Source organism: Puma concolor, chromosome E1 (genome assembly GCF_028749965.1).
Source record: "Puma concolor isolate L17-30 chromosome E1, mPumCon1.1.hap2, whole genome shotgun sequence".
NCBI classification, from domain to species: Eukaryota; Metazoa; Chordata; class Mammalia; order Carnivora; family Felidae; genus Puma; species Puma concolor.
This window is the reverse complement of record NC_141680.1, coordinates 20588923-20609199: the sequence shown is the minus strand read 5'-3', so window position 1 is coordinate 20609199 and position 20277 is coordinate 20588923. Positions and strand designations below refer to the sequence as shown.

At 40.6% G+C, this 20277-nt stretch overlaps 1 protein-coding gene across 3 annotated transcripts in view; it reads left to right on the top strand.

Annotated features, from left to right (window-relative positions):
* Window positions 1–20277, top strand: part of CRLF3 (cytokine receptor like factor 3) — a 103674-nt gene that overhangs the window by 36034 nt on the left and 47363 nt on the right. For 2 of the 3 annotated variants that reach the window (XR_015243983.1, XM_086686564.1), the window contains exon 7: window positions 6461–6573. Coding sequence is in view for 2 of the 3 variants with exons in the window: in XM_086686564.1 (XP_086542690.1) it covers window positions 6461–6573 (113 nt within the window). In the remaining variant the exon portion in view is untranslated. Of the gene's footprint in view, window positions 1–6460; window positions 6574–7434; window positions 8893–20277 lie in introns of those variants that run through there. The other variant, XM_025918241.2, reaches the window with a different exon arrangement.

Here is a 20277-nt window from a genome sequence, read left to right as displayed (position 1 = left end):
CCACTGAGTCATGTGCTATTCTTTATATATACTTTAGCACTACATTTGATTTTTAATATCTTTTTTTTTTAATATAGGGGATTTTTATGTCTCTTCATGAGAGAGATATTTGTCTTTTTTGCTTACGATGTCCTTGGTTTTGGTTTTAGCTAACCTCACAAAGTGAGATGGGGAAGTGTTTCTTCCTCTTTTGTGTCCAGAACTGTTTGTGTAGAATTGGTATTATTTCTTCCTTAAGTGTTTGGTAGAGTTCACCAGTTAACCATCCTAGAATTTTCTTTGTTGGAAGATTTCCAATTTCTATAATAAAGGACTATTCAGGTTATCAGTTTTGTTTTGAGACGGGATAAAAGCTGTTTTAGGATTTGTATGGTAAGGAACGTATTTCTATTTCAAATATATTTCAGAAATCCTTCTTTGCCATGACTTGACAAGGCATCCCTTCTTTCTCTTACTCCTGACGTGTCAAGCTGTGCCATGACCCTCTTTGTCGACACACGGCTCATTCTCTCTTCTTGGGCCAGTCTTCCTGTTAGTGACACACAGACTGACTGGCTATGTTCTGGAAGCACTTGCAGGCCTCCTGGCAGTGTGTGAGGTACTCATGTCGCTGCAGACCTGGCTGTTTTTATTCCATCTGCAGCTGCTAGGCCAAAACAAAAACTTTATTTTATTTCTTCTGTTTATCATAAAGCTGGGTATTTTTCATATATTTCTTAGCGACGCAACTGAATTTTTGGATTTTTGTCCAAGCATTCACTGTGAAGAAAAAAGTTTGAGGTTGTATAATAAAAAGAGTGTCACTTAAACGCAATCAAAGTTAGCCAAAGTGCAGAATAATAGGGATAATAGATTAGCTTTCTTGTTGCCATCGAAATTGCTCCTCTTTGTGGCCCTGTTCTTTCTCAGAATATTTTGCCTAGGACTTTCGACTACTTTCGTCTGTGCAGTGGATGCATTTCTAGTGGCTTTGTGCTCGCACCCACGAACCGTGAGATCGTGACCTGAGCTGAAATCAAGAGTCGGACGCTTAACCGACCAAGCCACCCATTTGCCCTATAGTTTTCTTTCTTATATAGTTTCTTACAAAACTTGTTATGTGAAAGAACACCTACAGTAGTTTTTTTAGGATACAATGTCCTCCCTACTTGTCTTGTAATTTAAAAATTCAGTGATTTTAAACTTTCGTTCTATTTCTTAGTGAACTATGAAAATAATTCTGTGTTTCAGGCATATTGGCTATTTATTTTCCTGGTTCATTCCATTTTCAGAGCAACTTTTGTAAACTTTTTATGCTGTGCTGGTCTTATTTATTACGTGCTGTTTTGGTAAGATGCTTTTAGGAATTACTTTGTGATTTATTCAAATTAGGAGGGTTTTTTTCTTCCTAGGATTTCTTTTCTCTCATTGCGTTGAGGACCTTTTCTGTATTACTATCTTTAATTAATTTCAAGACATTTTAATTGAATTCTTGGTTTAAAATGTTTAATAACTAAAAAAATGTATACTTGCAACAAGTTGGCCAGACACAAGGTTAAAAGCATAGTCCTCCAGGGGAGCCCAGGTGGCTCAGTCAGTTAAGCCTCCGACTCCTGATTTCAGCTCAGGTCATGATCTCACACTTTGTGAAATCGAGCCCCACATTGGGCTCTGCACTGACAGTGTGGAGCCTGCTTAGTATTCTCTCTCTCTCTCTCTCTCTCTCTCTCCCTCTTTCTCTGCCCCTCCTCTGCTCAAGCTCTCTAAGCAAACAAACATTAAAAAAAAAAAAGCGTAGCCTCACTTTAGGTACCAGCTGCAAGTTTAGGGGTCTCCAAGGCCTCCCCTCACTTCTAACTACATGGAAAACTACAAATCCCAGGGTTCCCACGACCACCCTCAAATTCTGTAATTTGCTAGGATGACTCACAGAACTTAGGAAAGCACTACACTATGATGAGAGTTTTGTTACAGCAAAAGGATACAAATGCGAATCCACCAAAGGGAGAGACCCATAGCGCAAGGTCTGAGGGGTTCCAAACATGAAGCTTCCATTGTTCTGTGGGATACCTGGCCCTCTAGCATGACAGTACTCAAACTTTCTAGTTTTCCTTCTGCCATTAATTTCTAGTTTCATTCTGTTGTGGTCAGAAAATGTATGTAGTGTGATTTTAGTATTCTTAAATTTGTCGTGACTTGTTGACCTAACATGATGATTCCAGGAGAATGTTCCACATGTGTTTGTGGAGAACATGTATTCATTCTACTTCTCTTGGGTAAAATGCTCTGTATATGTCTATTATATTCTTTTGGTTTACAGTGTTCAAATCCTCTGTTCCTTATCGGTTTTCTGTCCTGTTTTCTTAAAAATGGGATATTGAAATCTCCTACTGTTATTGTGTAACTTTTTCTCTTCAGTTCTCTCATTGTTCATTTTCTATATTTGATCTGATGTTGGGTGCACATATGTTTACAATTGTTATCTCTTCCTGGTAAGTTGACCCTTTTTAATTATATAATGTCTTTCTTTGCCTCTTTTGTTATTTTGTGACATAAAGTCTATTTTGTCTGATAGAAGTATGGCCATCTCTGCTGTCTTTTGCTTACCATTTGTGTGGAGTATCTGGATCTTTTATATTCATCAGCCACTCCAATCTTTCCAGTGGGAGAGTTTAATCCATTTAGATTTTTTAAATTTTATTTTAGAGAGAGAGCACGCGATGGAGGGATAGAGGGAGAGAGAAAGAGAGAATCGTAATCAGGCTCTATGCTTAGCGTGATGTGGGGCTCCATCCCATGATCCTGGGATCATTACTTGAGCCGAAATCAAGAGTCAGCTGTTCAACTGACTAAGCCACCCAAGTGCTCCAATCCATTTATGTTTAAAGTGATTATTGATAGAGAAGGACTTATTATTGCCATTTTGTCATTGCTTTCTGTCTTGTAGCTTTGTGTTTCTCTTCTTCTCTTGCTGCCATCCTTTGTGTTTTATTGTTTTGTTTTGTGTTTTTGTTTGTTTTTTGTAGTGACATGCTTTGATTCCTTTTTTATTTTCTTCAGTGTGTCTTCTGAAAGTATTGTCTTTGTGGTTAGCATGGGGCTTACATAAAACAGCTTATAGTTATAACAATCTCTTTTTTTTTTTTAATTTTTTTTTTCAACGTTTTTTATTTATTTTTGGGACAGAGAGAGACAGAGCATGAACGGGGGAGGGGCAGAGAGAGAGGGAGACACAGAATCGGAAACAGGCTCCAGGCTCCGAGCCATCAGCCCAGAGCCTGACGCGGGGCTCGAACTCACGGACTGCGAGATCGTGACCTGGCTAAAGTCGGACGCTTAACCGACTGCGCCACCCAGGCGCCCCTATAACAATCTCTTTTAAGCTGATAACAACTCCCACACTGTACATCATTGATGTCATAAATACATCTTTTCATATTGTATATCCATTAACATCTTTTATATTATTTTTTATCTTTTGCCTTTTAACTTCTACACCAGAATTAAAAGTGATTTATCCACCACCATTACAGTATTATGGTGTTCTATGTTTATATATTTACCTTTACCAGGGAGCTTTATACTTTCACATACTTTCATGTTGCTATTTACAGTCTTTTCATTTCAACGTGAAGGATTCCTTCTAGCATTTCTTGTAAGGCAAGTCTGCTGTGGATGACCTCCCTCAGCTTTTGTAGGGATGCCTATTTCTTCCTCATTTTTCCAAAGGACAGTTTTGAGATATTGTATTCTTGGTTGGCAGAATTTTTTTTCCTTTAAGCACTTTGAGTGTATCACCTCACTCCTTTCTTGCCTGCAAGGTTTTGACTTAGAAATCCACTGATAGTCTTATGTGAGCTTCCTTGTACATGATGAGTCACTTTTAAACGCTGTGTCTTTGACTTTGGACAGTTTGTAATGTGTTTCAGCGTGCTCTCTTGGGTTCATCCTAGTTGGTCTCCAGTAGGCTCCTTCTTCCCAAAACTTCATATCTGGGAAGTGTTTAGCCATTGTTTCCTTAAATGAACATTCTGCCCCTTTCTCTTCTCCTGTAAGTCTCTTAGACTTTCTTCATGCTTTTTTTCCCTGTGATTGGATAATTTCAAAAGACCTGTATTTTGATGTTTTTTTCTTCTGCTTGATTGTGTGATATTGCACTTCTCTTGTGAAGTTTTCAGGTCTTACTGTATTCTTCACCTCCAAAATACCTGTTTGGTTATTTTTTATATTTTTCATCTCTTTGTTGGTATTCTCATTTTGTTCGTGTCTTATTTTCTTGGGCTTGTAGAGCATCTTTATGATGGTTGTTTTGAATTATTTGGATATTTTTGAGACCTATTTTGTTTTTTTGTTTGCGTCTTTTTTCCCCAGCTTCTTTATATGTCCTATAATGTTGTGTTGGGATCTGTACACATGAGAAAACAGCCACCTCTGACAGTTTTTATGATCTGGTTTTGTATAGGAGGTGACCCTCGCACGTGAACCCAGCTAGAGATTCTGGGGGCCTCAGAAACCTTTTTTTGGGAGAACGTGACTTTCCTGGGCTGAGTGTTGCGGGTCTTTCCAGAGCTCATAGTCTCTTGCTCCCTCTGGTGCCTGTTGGTGCCATGGCTGTTCTATGATGTGACAGCAGCAAGCCGCCTGCCTCTTTCTTGTACTCAGTGGCCGCCAGGTATCCAGAGCCCACCAGCTCCCCAGCAGTGCCCACATCAAGTGAGACAGATACCATTGCCTTGAGCAGCCCTATGAAAAGTTGGCGCAGAAGCACATTCGCGTCTTCTCCCTTCCTCGCGAGGGAGAGAAGCCTGAAGTGATGAACCTTCTCCCAGTCACACCACTCACATTTCTTTGCTCTTTGCAGCATTTGGGAAGCCATACTATGCTCACTCTGTCAGTTCTCCAAATGAGGCATCACAGAAATTAGTCCTTCAGGCAACCTTCCAAAGAGTTAGAATGCTGGATTATGGGGCGCCTGGGTGGCTCAGTTGTTTAAGCATCCAGTTTCAGCTCAGGTCATGATCTCGTGGTTCGTGGGTTCGAGCCCCGTGTCGGGCTCTGTGCTGACAGCTCGGAACCTGGAGCCTGCTTCAGATTCTGTGCCTCCCTCTCTCTCCTCCTCTCCTGCTCGTGTTCAGTCTCTCTCTCCCTCAAAAATAAACATTCAAAAAAAAAAATAGAATGCTGGATTAATGCTTCACTCCTCTTTCCCTCTCTCTCTCTCTCTCTCTCTCTCTCTCTCTCTCCTTCCCTCTCCCCCCCCCCCCCCAAAGAAAAAGTCAGAAGCCAGGTGTTCTTACCAGGCACTGAGCTGTGGTAGCTTGGAAGAGGGACTGACTTGGGAAAGTGAAATGTCTCTTGTTACCCATTGCAGTGTAGCTGTTTTCAGCGTTGTGCTCCCCTGGGGGTACTGTCACTTCTTAACTGGATTCTGGAGTGCTCAGAAAGGTGTTTCTGAGCATCATTGTGAAAGCCATGTTTCTGTGGTAGAGTGAGGACTGGGACTCCCAATTCTGCTATAACAGTGACGTCACTGTCCTCTAAGACTGCCGCCAGTTCACAAGTGCAGTGACTTCGGAAACCTGCCTACGTATTTATCTTGATCTTGCATATTTGCCACTTTGCAACATAAGACATTTTGAGGCTCTGCTGACTAGAAATCATCACCTCTTCCCGTGGTAAAGCTACATCTTGTTCCTTGCTAATTTTTCTTTTTCTGTCCTTGCAAAGTCTGGCTTTCTGGAACAGAGGGAAAGATGCATCTGGTGGTAGAGATATAGGTTGACTTTATATTTAAGTTTCCTATTTCTGGAGGGCATGATGATGTATTTTGAGACTAAAACACAAAAAGAAATGCTTCAACTTTCCACACATGAAGTCCTCCAAGCAAAGTATGTTCGTAACTATATCATCCGTTTGATAAAGACTAGAGTGTCTATTTTTTAAAGGCTTTAAAAACTTGACAAACAGTAATCAAACCATTGCTTACACTCTCACGTTCAAGGTTTAGGTGATGGCAGTAACAGTCACATTTATTATAATGGCAAGTATGACATGACAGTCTTTCTAGAATATATGTCCAGAGCCAGAACATAAAGTGGAAATGCGTCGTCACAGCTGCAAGTAGTTAACGTACACCCTGCGATTAGAATGCCTGAGTTGCTGTCATGGGCCCAGCACTCAGCCAGGCGATCAGGGTCAGGGTATTTAGCCTCTTTTTAATCCTGTTTCTTCTCACGTATAAAATGGGTATGGTAATAATGAGGTACTACCTACCTCATGGCTTGTTACGTGAATCGAATGAGGTGATTGGCAGATAGATACAGAATGTTTAGAATAGTGCCTGGAATTTAGGAAGTGCTGAATCATTGTTAGCTATTACTAAGAGCAATTATGATGACATTGTTCTTTTTAACCTTAGTAACTGTTACAGATCATATTTAAGAAAAAAAAAAAGATTAATGACTTTCTCTCTCATTTACAGAGTTGAGACTGTGGGCCAGCCAGACAGAAGAGACAGTATAGGAGTGTGTGCAGAAAAACAGAACGGCTATGACTCTCTGCAGCGTGACCAAGCAGTGTGCATTAGTACAAATGGTAAGAGATACACAACTGCTCTCCTCTTTGAAATACATGAATTACTGTGGTAACATCTGAACCTATTCCAACATCACGCATTTGTAGCAGGACACGAGACAGTTCAAGTCTTTATGACATACCTATATGGCTACTACGTACCAGGCATTATTCTGTTCCCTTTATAAATAGTAAATTATTTAATCCTTTTAACAACTTGTTGAAGTGGGGAGTCGTAGTATACCCATTTTATAGATGATGAAAACTGAGCCACAGAGAGGTTAAGTGACCAGCTTAAACTCCCTTAGCTTAGAGGTGACTGTGGGATCTGCACCAGGGAGTCTACCTCTGGATTCTGTGTATATAGGGCATCTAAACTCAACACAGATCGATGAACCGAAGAGAGTGTTGACTTAATTTGTTTTATCTCCGTAGGGTTCTTTGGCCCCTTACTCTACCGTAATCACACTTTTAAAATCCCCTCTGAAGATGTGTTACTATTTCCTGGTATGGGTCAAGCAGTAGGTAGAAAAAGACTCTTTATTTCACGTGCAACAACAGTCTTTCTGTTTCACAGGATGTAATCTTGTAATGGAGTCAAGTTTCCTTTGATCCCATCCACATTGGAAACTCAGTCTCTGTTCTAAAAGAGTAGCACCCTCGACCAGAACTCTGAAATGTGATTAAAGCTTTAACTTTTTCTCCTGCCTTGGGGATGGCGGTTAATTAACATATTGAGATGCATTCTCTTTGACCAGTTGGCGTTCCAGAATGTTTTCTTGATGTGAGTTAGGAAATTAGCTGTGTTATCAGTAATCTAGAATCCGTTTCATTTCTTCATTATTGCTCACATGTAAATGACTCTTTACCTTAACATTTTAGGTGCAGTTTTTGTAAATGGAAAAGAAATGACTAATCAGTTGCCAGCAGTTACTTCTGGGTCCACTGTCACATTTGACATTGAAGCTGTGACTCTGGGATCCACCAATAATAACGAAGGAGGAAACTTCAAGCTTCGAGTAACTATTAGTTCGAATAACAGAGAAGTGGTTTTTGATTGGCTACTGGATCAATCTTGTGGTTCTCTTTATTTTGGATGTTCATTTTTCTATCCTGGATGGAAAGTGTTGGTGTTCTAGATTTTTGGATGATTGGCTTTGGTTTGCAGGGTTTTAAATGTAGCTGTCCTCAGCTCAGTTTAGTTGAAATTGGTTAAAAAAATTGTTAGATTCATCTCTCAGTTAAGCCATTGAAAATGGAAATTGTTTACTGGATTTATTTGGAACATTTTAGCAAGAAAAGATTTGACTATTGTGGACAAAACCGTAGTGCAGTCAGTTTTACTTTTAGCGTAGTGTTAATTGGAATATCAACAGCACGATAAAAATCAAATTGGCTTTTAAAGTATGAGGAGATACAGAAAGCCCTGTACCCTTCTACTGTACTTCTTTAAAAGCTGGTTATTAGAAGAGAAAAACCTAGTGTAACATTATTTTATTAAACCTCTATCTTTTAAGGATCCAAGGCCATGTAAGACTTTAGGATAAAACAACAGGACTAGACCAGCCACAGGCCAGAGTTCTGTAATATGCCTTCACTTGCGTGCTCTCCACGTGAGTGTTGAGTATGCTCTCCGTATTCACGTATCTGTAAGCAGTATTGAATTTTATCTCCTGTTCAGTGATCTTGAAGTCCCAAAAGCGTGATAGGTTTTGTGTGTTTTTAAATTACTGAGCACATGTCTACAATAGGCAAGTACTTGCTTTTTTCTTTCCTTGCAGTTCGATTCATGATAGTTTGGAGGATTTTTACAGGGTAAAACTACGAAGTAGTACGCACAGCAGTGGCCATTCACACGTATGTCATGTGCACATGTGCCTGTCCAGCCTCAGTGATGTATGTGTTACTCCTGATAGGGTTTGAGCTACAGTCCAGTTTAATATCAGTTTTATAAACGGTCTGTTAGTGGACCAAACAAATATAGGCTAAATACTTGACCTATTTTTTGGAAAACTTCAATTTGTTTAAAATATTTATTTGAAGGACTTAGTGTGTAAAAATGATTAGCTTAACTTGCTATACCAGCCTACAGATTTTTTTTAATGTGAATTTTTTTCCTTCATTTTTAACAGTAGAAATGTGGAAACGCAAGTTTGATATTTTTGTAAGATAATTTATTTGGGGATTCACATTCCCTGTTGGACAATCATGACCTTTTTCCCTTGCCTTTTTATATACAAGTAAGTCGCTTTCACCTGTTTAGTGACCATTAAGAAGATGTGCTAGAGTGTAGATGTCTCGTCCAGCTGTCTGAAACAAAATAAAAACCTCAAAGTTAAATGTGTGTATTTTTTTCTTCTGTGAGATGTGATGAATCCAATTTTAATCTTTACTTTTAAGTAGAGGGAGGAAAGGATTTCTTGTGTCTCCAGTCATTTTAATGCAAATATCATTGTAACTTGTTGTCAGGTTACTTAGGCTTTATCTTCTGTGTATCTGATACTGAGCATCGTGCCTGACATATAACGTGTGTCCAGTAAAAGTTGGATTGAATGAATATGGATGGGTTATTTTCTCCAGAATGTTTTCATCTCATTTCCTTCATTTGTCAGTTCCTTATTGAACCTCATTATTTCTTATCCTCTGCAGGAGGGCAACATCTTACATTTATATCCTTAGAATCTGCCTTTTCACAAAAATGACTAAAACCCGACTTAATTCTAGATAGGAGTGGATTGCAAAATTTCAACTCTGAAGCTACTTTAAATACTGTGGGGTTTTTTTTGTTTTGTTTTGTTTTAAGATTTTATTTTTGGGGATGCCTGGGTGGCTCAGTCAAGCTAAGTGTCTGACTCTTAGTTTCAGCTCGGGTCATGATCTCCTGGTTTGTGAGTTCGAGCCCCACGTTGGGCTCTGTGCTGACCGTGTGGAGCCTGCCTTGGATTCTCTCTCTCTCTCTCTCTCTCTCTCTCTCTCTCTCTCTCTCCCTCTCTCCCTCCCCCTCTCCCTCTCCCTAGACCCCCCTCAAAATAAATAAATAAACTTTAAAAAATAATAAAAAGAGTTTTTAAAAAAAGGTTTTAAGTAATCTCTATACCCAGTGTGGGGCTCGCACCAGGAGTCTCGCATCAGGAGTCTCATACTCCACTGTGACAGAGCCAGCCAGGTGCCCCTGCTTTTTTTTTTTGCCCCTTGAACTGTGAACATAAGATTTTGTTAAAAGCCAACTCATTCTGTTTAAACAGATAAAGGAGCCCAGTATTCCAAATCTATTTGTATGCTTGGAGGGGTGAGAGAGTTTGGGTGATGATAATTAAAACGATAATAAGAATTGATCTTTATTGAGCCCCTACTACGTGCCAGGCACAATGCTGAATTTTCAAAATACATTTATTATCTCATTTAATCCACATGATATATACTGTACTGTTATTACTGTTATTGTACTTTAGAGACAATAGAGCTTAGGCACAAGAGATGTGAACTAATTTGTCTAAGGTCAAGACTAGTAACTAGCCTAGTCAGGATCCTAGCCCAGACCCAATTAGGTCTGGAGCCCCTACTCATAACCGTTGTGCTCCTGGGAAGAGTGGACACTACTGGGAAAGCCTCAGGTGTAGAGAAGAATCAGCCATGGGATCAATGATAGCAGTTGTTGGAGTAGCACGTTATCTTTATATGTTCTAGATGCTGGTGCTTTGTTGGATTTATGGTCTTCAGATACCTGGTCTCTGGCTGGTCTTTGCATCCTTATACCAGGGTCTTTTCCAGAATAAAAGTTTCTACTGTTGATGAAATTGAATTTATTAATCTTTCCTTTTATGATTGTGCTTTTGCTCTCCAGTCTGTGAACTCTGCCTAGCCCTGGACCCCAAAGAGTTTTTCCTGTGTTTTTTCCTGAAAGTTTCAGAGCTTAACCTATTACATTTATGTTTGTGATCCATTTTGATTTGTTATAAGGTTAAGTTTCACTTAGGAACATATCTGTTCATACGGCTGATCTGTTGCTCCAGTGTCGTTTGTAGCAGAGGCTGTCTTTCCTCCATTGAACTGCTGTTGCCCCTTTGTCCAAAATCAGTTGGACATATTTGTGTGAGCCTGTTTCTAGGCTCTTTGTTCCACTGATCTGTGGGTCTGTCCCTCTGTCAGTACCACACAGTGTGATTACTGTAGCTATATAAGGTTTTAAAATTGGGTAGGCTGACTTCTCTTTTATTCATCTTTTAAAAAGTTGTTTTAATGGGGCGCCTGGCTGGCTCGGTTGGTAGAGCATCCTACTCTTGATCTCGGAGTTGTGAGTTCGAGCCCCACGTTGGGTGTAGAGATTACTTAAAAAAGAAAAAAGGTGAAAGAGAAGTTTTAGGTATTCCAGTTTCTTTGCCTTCCAATGTAGATTTTAGAATATGTTGTTTATATCTACAAAAAATCTTGCTGAGATTTCTATAGGCATTGTGTTAAACCTATCAATTTGGGAAGAGTTGACATCCTTGCTATGTTGATTCTTCCAATCCATGAATACAGTATGTTTCTCCATCCATTTAGGTTTTTGATTTCTTTTACCTGCATTTTGTAGTTTCCAGCATACTGAAACTATGCCGGAAGTTTCAGCTAAGTTTTGTTACATTGACACCTAAGTGTTTTGTTTTATTTTAGTGATTGTAAATGGTATTGTATTTTTAATTTTGGTTTTCACATGTTCATTCCTAATATATAGAATATGTCTTTGTAGTTTATCTTGTATCCTGCAAAATTGCTGAACTCAAGTTTTTTTCCTCCCTCAAGATTTCCTCTTCAGCCCATGGACTTCCTAGAAATGTGTTATTTAGTTTCTGAGTGTTGGGAGATTTTCCTGCCATCTTTCTGTTATTGACTTCTAGTTTGATTATACTGTGTTTGAAGAACAGTGTATATGATTTCCATTATTTCATATTTGTTGACTTATATCCCAGCATATGGTCAGTTTTGGTATATGTTCTTTGGGCACTTAAAAAGACTGCGTATCTTAATCTTAATGAGTAGAATGTTTTGATCTTGTAGAGTTCTATATGTATCTTTCCTGATTTTCTGTCTTGTTGCTCTATCAGTTCTTGAGAACGGGGTGTTGTAATAATGGGTTTGTCTGTTTCTTCTCTTATTCAATCAGTTTTTGACTCATATCTTTTGTAACTCTTTTGTCTTATGAATACACACTTAGGATTGCCGTATCTTTTTGGTGGACTGACCATTTTTTTGTAATGTCCCTCTCTGATAATTTTCTTTCCTTCGGAGTCTACTTTATCTATATGAATCCAGCCTCTCTTGCCTTCCTCTGATTAATGTTCACATGATATATATTTTCTGTCCTGTGCTTTCAACTTTTCCATATTAATATATTTGGAGTCAGTTCTGAGTTGCGTTTGGTCTATATAGACCATTTATATTTAATTGTTATTATTGATTTGTCAGGATTTAAGTTTGCCACTTTTCTTTTTTGTTTTCTGTTCTCTCTGGTTTTCTGTTTTCTGCATTCTTGTGGGTTGCTTGAACATATTTTGGAATTCCATTTTGACTTATCTATAGTGTTTTTGAGTGTCTCATTCTGTAGCTTCTTTAGTAATTGTTCTAGATATTAAAAATACACGTTTATAACATACACAATTGATATACACAGTATATATACATTAATATATGTATAGCATATACATTACATATATATGTTGTGTATGTGTGTTTCTACAGATATACATATGTAGGTATACCTACATTAATACGGTAATGGTTTTTTTCATAAAAGCATAAATCCTCTTTGGATTTCTTTGCATTAGTGAAAACGCACTGAGGTAGGTCTTCTTGTAAAGTGACGTGGCATAATGTGAACTTTTAGAAAGCGGGGGATATTGTTCACTTTATGCCATTTCAGCTTAAAACAAGTTTTTGTTTTTGTTTTTTTTTTTAAGCTTATTTATTTTGAGAGAGAACCAGTGGGAGAGGGGCAGAGAGAGAGGGGCACAGAAGATCCCAAGCAGGCTCTGCGCCGACAGCAGTGAGCCCAATGTGGGGCTCAAACTCATGAACCGGGGAGATCATGACCTGAGCTGAAGTCGGAAGCTTAACCGACTGAGCCACCCAGGTACCCCGCTTATGAAATAGCCATGCTCCACTTTTGGATACGGGGGATATAAAACTTCCCAGTCTGTTGGTGTCATCGTTTTATCCATTCAAGTGAAATAATCTTTACATGTCTTTATCCTCCCCCATGTACAGTAATTATCTTTCTTAAATATTTTCTCTATAAACATTTAGAACATAGACAATGTTGACCTAACAAAAAATATTTCAGAAAACTCAAGAGAAGTGTCTGTTGTTATTTATCTGTATTTCTGTTTACTGTGTTTTATTTTCCTTCATGATGTTCCAAGTGTCCATTACCATTTCCCTTCTGTTCCAAGAACCTACTTTCGGCATTCTTCTAGAAGTATAATTATGATGCGTCTGTGCCTGGGATTCTTTGGGGTTATCTTGTTTGGGTTCCTCAGCTTCTTGAATTGTTAGGTTTATATCTCTTGCCAAATTTGGAAAGTTGTCAGCCATTATTTCAAGTACTTTTTTCAGCCCTGCCCTTTTTCCTTTTCTTCTAGGACTCCAGTGACACAAACTTTACATCTTTCATATATCCCCACTGACTCCTGAGGTTTTGTTTGGTTGTTTGAAGCTGGCTTTCTCTCTGTTGTTCATTTTAGGTAATTCCTCTTGTTGTACTTCCAGTCCACTGATCTGTCCTCTATCACATTCATTCTACTTTTGGGTCCCTACTGAGCTCTTTGTTATATATTTTGGTTATTGTATTTTTCAGCTCTAAAGCATCCATTTGGGTCATAGTCCTAATCTTCTGTTTCCGTGCAGATTTTTTATATTCTTTGCGGAGGCTGTTCATTTTCTCATCTGGCTCAAGTGTGTGCATAATTGCTTGTTGAAACATTTTAATCATGGCTCTGGTGATGTCTAGTTGTACGTGTCAGTTCTTCTGGGTAGATGGCTAATTAAAACGTTATTCTGGGTGTTCAGTGAGGGTGTTTCTGGAAAAGATTGGCATTTGAATTGATGGACTTGAGTAAAGCAGGTGGCTGTCCCCAATGTGTTGGGCCCCATCCAATCTGTTGATGGCTTAAATAGAACAAAAGGCAGAGGAAAGTAGAATTCGCTCTCTGCCTGTTGAGCTAGGACATGGATCTCCTGCCCTCAGTGCTTCTGGCTCTAGGGCCTTCCTATCTGGACTGGAATCTACACCATTGGCTCTCAGGCCTACGAACTACATCACCGGCTTCCCTGGGTCCCCAGCTTGCAGGCAGCAGATTTTGGGACTTCTCAGCTTCTCTAATCGTGCACTGGTTCTGTGTTTTTTGGAGAACTCTAATACAGTGCTTTTTAATCTTTGTCAGATAATTCAAATAGCTTTGTCAGCCTGGGGTTGGCATCTGTTGTCTTTCTTTTGAGATCTTTCTGGGTCTTGATACGACGTGATTTTCTATTGAAATGTGGGCATTTTGTATTATGTTATGAGACTTTGGATCTCTTTCAGCTGGTCTCTTGATACCACTCCAGCGGGAGAAGTTGGGGCGGGGGGTGGGGGTGGTGGGCAGTGCCTCATTACTGCCACGTGGAGATAGAAGATTAGCTTCCCCTTGGCCTCTGTTGACAGCCAGGAGGAGACCAGACCCCTGTTACTGGTCGCATGGGCATGGGGGGTTCCTTCTGTGACCCCCGCTGACACTGCAGCAGGGGTGGCCTCATTCCCCTCAGCAGTGGTGGAAGTCCTGACTCTTCAGTAGGCTTCTTCTAAGACTGCGTATCAGAGAGGGGGAGAGGGATCTTGGTGGTGGGTGTGGAGGTCCAGGCTCCTCTCTCACCGTGGGAAGTGGCTTCCTTGCTGCCCAGTGGGGTGAAAGTTTTGCCTCCCTATTTGGTCTTCTCTGACACCATCTTGGCAGAGGTGTTGGGGTATCTCATTACAGCCTCATGAATGTGGAAGTCTAGGCTACCCCGGGCCTTTGCCAACATGGGCAGGATAAGGAAACAGTCTTTTCTGTAGTTATTTTTGTTAATCTTAGGGCTTCCATAACAAATTTCTACAGTCTCAGTGGCTTAAACAGACAGGAATTTATTCTCACAGTTTTGGAGGACACAAGTCTGAAATCACGGTTTTGGCAAGACTGTGCTCCCTCCAAAGGGTCTACAGGGGACCGTTCTTTACCTCTGCCAGGTTCTGGTGGCTTCAGATACTCCTTCACTTGCCCCTGCATAACTCCAATCTCGGAGTCTGACCCTGTCTTCTCACGGCCACCTTCTGTTTCTTACAAGGACACTTGTCTTGGCTTTAGGACCCATCCAGATAATCCACGATGATCTTATCTCAAGATCCTTAACTTATTTATATCTACAGAGATTATTTTTCCAAATGAGGCCACCATCACAAGTTCCAAGATGTGGGCATATTGTTTTATGGGCCACTATTCAACCCTGTACAGTAGCGTTTGCCTGGAAGAAAGCTGTGGTTGGCTAAAGGCTGTCTTACAAGGCTGCCCCTTTTGTGGTCCTTTGGCTAGAGAGAGCAGGCTTTTGTTGGGGCTTTTTTTGTCTTTCTTTGTTGGCATTTCCTGGTTGCTGGCTTCCTCAGCCCCAGCTCTGGGATACACGAGACAAGAAAATCCAAGGAACTCACCACTGTGTTGATCCTTGGGTTCTGAGATTCCGAGCCAGTTGACCATCTTCAGAGTCTTCTTAGGTGGCTTTTTTTTTTTTTTCCACGTTTTTTTCCAGAACTTTTAGTTGTGTTTACCAGGAGGAATAGGAAAGACATGATACTCCGTTTTCTCGGAGAAGCATAAATTCTGAAGCTATGTGATAGATTTAATGTCAAAACATAAAAATAGAACAGTAAATAGAAAAAGTAAATGCAGCTCTTAGGAGGGATTTCCCTGTAGAGAGGTAAAAGCAAGCACCTGAGGGCCTCTGTTATTACATGAAGGATTAGTCCAAGGTCAAGAAGTGAAATGTATTAAATTATTGGTAACAGCAAGCTCTTGTGACGACTGTTACTGACAGAAACACACTCATGTGGGTGTCTCCCAACCTGGCTCAGGCAGCCACATGCATGTAGAGCTCCACGCCGGAATGTGGACTTTCCTCAGCTCGCATCCAGTGCCGCCCTTTCTGTTCCCCACATTCCAGGTCTTCTTCCTTGGATTCTTCCATTATTTTAGTGAAGCGTTTCCTCCACTTCCTGGGAATCATTACCCAGGAGGCAAGATTTTGGGGAAAGAGATGTGGAAATTCCTTCCTTTTTCCTCCACTTGAGTGGTGGTGACTGGTTAAGAATTCTAGATCGGAGATCATTTCCCCTGAGAACTTGAAGGCATCGCTCTTTGTAGCTTCTAGTATTGAGAAGTCTCGGTGCTTTGCTGCTGCCTGTTCATTTGTATGTTGTATGTTTATTTTCTGTCTGGAAAACTTTATTCCTGGTCTTCCCAAGTTGGTGTAACAGTCAGCTGCGTAACCCATTTCACTGGCCTTGTGGGTATTTAAGTTGGTAATAACCTGCTTTGAACTCACTAGATTGTAAGTTCCTTGAGGTTTTGTATCTACTGTAGCAGATGTTCTCAGTCCTGACTGCATACTAAAATTTCCTGGAGAACTTCTAAAAATAACAAAAATTCTGATGTAATCCGTATCAGTGGAGATCAGGCTTGTTGTTGTTGTTGTACGTGTGTGTGTTTTAAGAAACAGAATGGTTCTATTTGGAAGGCAGATTTGGGAGCAACTGCTCCAAAGTAACCAAAAGTCAGTCTCCACAGTAATTCTGTTGCAAATCTAAATGTAGTCTACTAAAAAGACTATCCTTTATTCTGAAATAATCCCTCCTGTTCTTTATGTACTGACCTTTTATAAAGTGAAAGTGCCAGTGGACGTCAGTCAGGTTTGATTGTTCTGTTTGCAAATCGTCTAACCAGACAAAACAAAAAGTCAGCAATGTGAAAAATGTGTATTACTGGTCTGTGAAATACACAACTATGGGATCTCCTTGACACCCTACATTGCCTGATATCTGGGCATCTGAGAAATACTTTTTTTCTTTTTTTTAACGTTTATTTATTTTTGAGACAGAGACAGAGCATGAACAGGGGAGGGGCAGAGAGAGAGGGAGACACAGACTCTGAAATGGGCTCCAGGCTCTGAGCTGTCAGCACAGAGCCCGACGCGGGGCTCGAACTCACAGACCGTGGGATCATGACCTGAGCTGAAGTGGGCTGCTTAACCAACTGAGCCACCCAGGCACCCAAGAAATACTTTTAAATGAAGACCTAGTACTTTTCTTCTTAAAAGACAAAAGCTGTATTTGCTAAAATAAAACTAATCTCTCATAAAAGCTTTTAATCTCGAGGCGCCTGGGTGACTCAGTTGGTTAAACCTCTGACTCTTGGTTTCCACCCAGGTCATGATCTCGCAGCTCATGGGGTCGAATCCCACATCAGGCTCCACGCTCAGCATAGATTCTTTCTCCCTCTCTCTCTGCCTCTCTCTCTGCCCCACCCCTGCTCATGGTTTCTCTCTCAAAATAAGTATTTTTTTAAAAATGGGAAAAGATAAATACAGTAGTCCAGTATCAACCCTGTTTTCTAGAACCAGCTTTATAAAGTGATTCATCCCATGTGACATTTAAGTAACAATCTTAGGCTTGTCTAAGAATGTACTTAGTGAGTTTTTAGCCTTTTATAAAAATCAACCTTACCCTCATAGGAAGCAGTACATAGGAACCCAAGATACTCCAGGAATTGGATCATAGACTATATCCTGAGAACAACAGAGTGCATGGTGTGTATTTAACTTCTGCCATGTCCTGGTACTCCACTTGGTTGGAGGGGAGACTGCATACATGAGATAAGACTGGAAAGATAAATAAAGTCAGGTCAGGAAGAGTATGAATTTCATTCTGACAACAACCAGGAACCATTAATGAGATCTCTCCTTTAATATGGTACTTGGTGTAATTAACAGAACCTCGCATATTTCCACCTTTCTAGGAGCGGCATACTATTTATATTTAATAAAATGGAATTTTAATTTTTTTAAGTTTAGAGCATGAGCGGGGGCAGGGGGGAGAGAGAAAGAGAGAGAGAGAGAATGAATATGAATGAATCCCAAGCAGGTTCCATGCTGAGCTCAATCCCATGACCCTGAGATCACGACCTGGGGGCCAAAGTCAAGAGTTGGACACAACCGACTGAGCCAACCAGGTGCCCCCAAATTGAATTTTTAGAAACTATTTTTGACAATGACTATTTTTACTTCATAGAAATTTACTGTGCTCAGAGCTCTGTGCTACACACTTACCCATTTTGCCATTTTTCCTAGTGAGAACACCATCCTTCTTCAATTTACCTTTTCTATTGTCCGGACTTAATTTTTTAAAGATTTTTTAAATATAAGAACTATAGGAAGGGGCGCCTGGGTGGCTTAGTCGGTTGAGCAGCCGACGTTGGCTCTGGTCATGATCTCACGGTTCAAGAGTTCCAGCCTCGCGTCAGGCTCTGTGCTGACAGCTTGGAGCCTGGAGACTGCTTGGGATTCTGTGTCTCCCTCTCTCTCTCTGTTCCTCCCCTGCTCACACTGTCTCTCTCTCGAAAATAAAGATTAAAAGAAAACTGGAGGACATCTGGGTAGCTCAGTCAGTTAAGCGTCCAACTCTTGATTTCAGCTTAGGTCATGATCTCAGGGTCATGGGATCAAGCCCTGTGTCAGGCCCTGCGCTGACAGTGTGGAGTCTGGTTGGGATTCTCTATCTTCCTCTCTCTGCTCCCCAAACCCCAAATAAATAAAACATTTAAAAAAACATATAAGAACTTGGGGCTCCTTCGTGGCTATGTCAGTGAAGCGGCTAACTTTGGCTCAGGCCATCTCATGGTTTGTGAGTTTGAGCCCCATGTTGGGCTCTGTACTGACAGCTCAGAGTCTGGAGCCTGCTTCAGATTCTGTGTCTCCCTCTCTCTCTGCCCTTACCCCACTGGCGCGCTGTTTCTCTCAAAAATAAACATGAACTATAAAAAATACATAGTAAATTGAGATGTTTCAAAAATGGCAATGTGAAAAGACTCATCTGTTCTCTACTCCAGCTGTCTTCCCCCAAAGCAGCTATTTCTATGTATTCTTCAGACATATTCTATAACCAAATGGGGTATATTCGTTTTTCAATTAAATTTGAAGCATGCTAGAAACTGTTCTGTACCCTTTATCATTGCAAAAAACCTTGATCCTTTTTCATTGCTGCATAGTATTCCACATATGGAGTGTATCATTTAACTGGTTCCCTGGTGACTTCTGTCTAACCTGTTTTTAACAATGGTAGCAATTTGTCATTTTACACATGTTCTAGTTTATCTGTAGGATAACTACCTAAAGATGGAATTGTTACGGCAAAACAAAATGCATGATTTTAATAGAACATACCAGATTGCTCTCTCTAGACTCGTACCAACTTATTTTCCCACTGGAAATGTCTTGAGTGCTTGGTGATGTGCCGGTAGTGACTAATGACTGTATTAGCAAAACTTCCTCTTTTAGCAAGCTGAGTCCATCTGTGTTCTTGCTCTTATTCTTTCCCTTTCTGGTAACTTTTATCTTTGGCTTCTGTCTCGTCTTAGTCTGCATTCATGCTTAAGCCTCCCATCCATTCTCCCCCAAATTCTTTGCCTGTCTTGGTAGAGCCCCATTTTCCACACACTCTTCATAAGCCTAACTCCTTTCCCATGCATTCAACGCATCAACACTGTTTCCGAGCACTTCACTCCCTTCAAGTGGCTCTTACTCCTTTCTCTACACTACAGGACTACTGCTTCCTTTCTGCAGTACTCTTCTTCACCTCATCACTCCTTCATCCCACAACACCGCTGAACGAGGGCTTCTCAGGATGGGCTGTTGCATATCTCACCTGGGCTATTACAGTAGCATCCTAGTGATTGATTCTTCCTGTGCAGAGCCTCTTCCCTCCCAGATTCTTACCGCCACGGCTCACCAAAAACACAGGTTGGTTTGTGTCCTATCTGTGCGGTAATCTCCAAATACTCCTACTGGCTGAAATCCAAACCTATAGCATGGCTTATAAAGCCCTGAGCTCGTGTCACCAAATATCTGAGCACCAACTAAAACCGTGAGGCAGTACTAAGGCCAGTGAGATGGGCCTTGCAACGTAATGAAAGGCGAAGCAACTGCTTAGAAGATACTACATACAGTAAGCTTTGGAAGCACAGGGGCACTCAGGTCAAACAAGACACAGCAACCTGCATACGGGCCACAGGCTATTACCAATCAAGAGCAGCCGAACTGTCAACTCTTCTGTAAAGCTTCCCCTATCTGTCCAGAGTTAACTTCAACAACTAACCTCACAGAATGTAGTATATAACTTTATTATACGGCGTATCCTTTTAAAGTTTATTTTTTTGAGAGACAGCAAGCGGGGGAGGGGCAGAGAAAGAGCGAGAGAGAGAATCCCAGGCAGCCTCTGCACTGTGAATGCAGAGCCCCAAGCAGGGCTTGATCTCACAAACCACGAGATTATGACCTGGGCCGAAACCAAGAGTTGGACACTTAGCTGAGTCACCCAGGCACCCCTCATTTTACTTTATAATTCTCATTTGTACCCCCTCTATGAGCTTTTTGAAGGCCAAGATAAATTCTTTTTCATTAAAAAGAAAG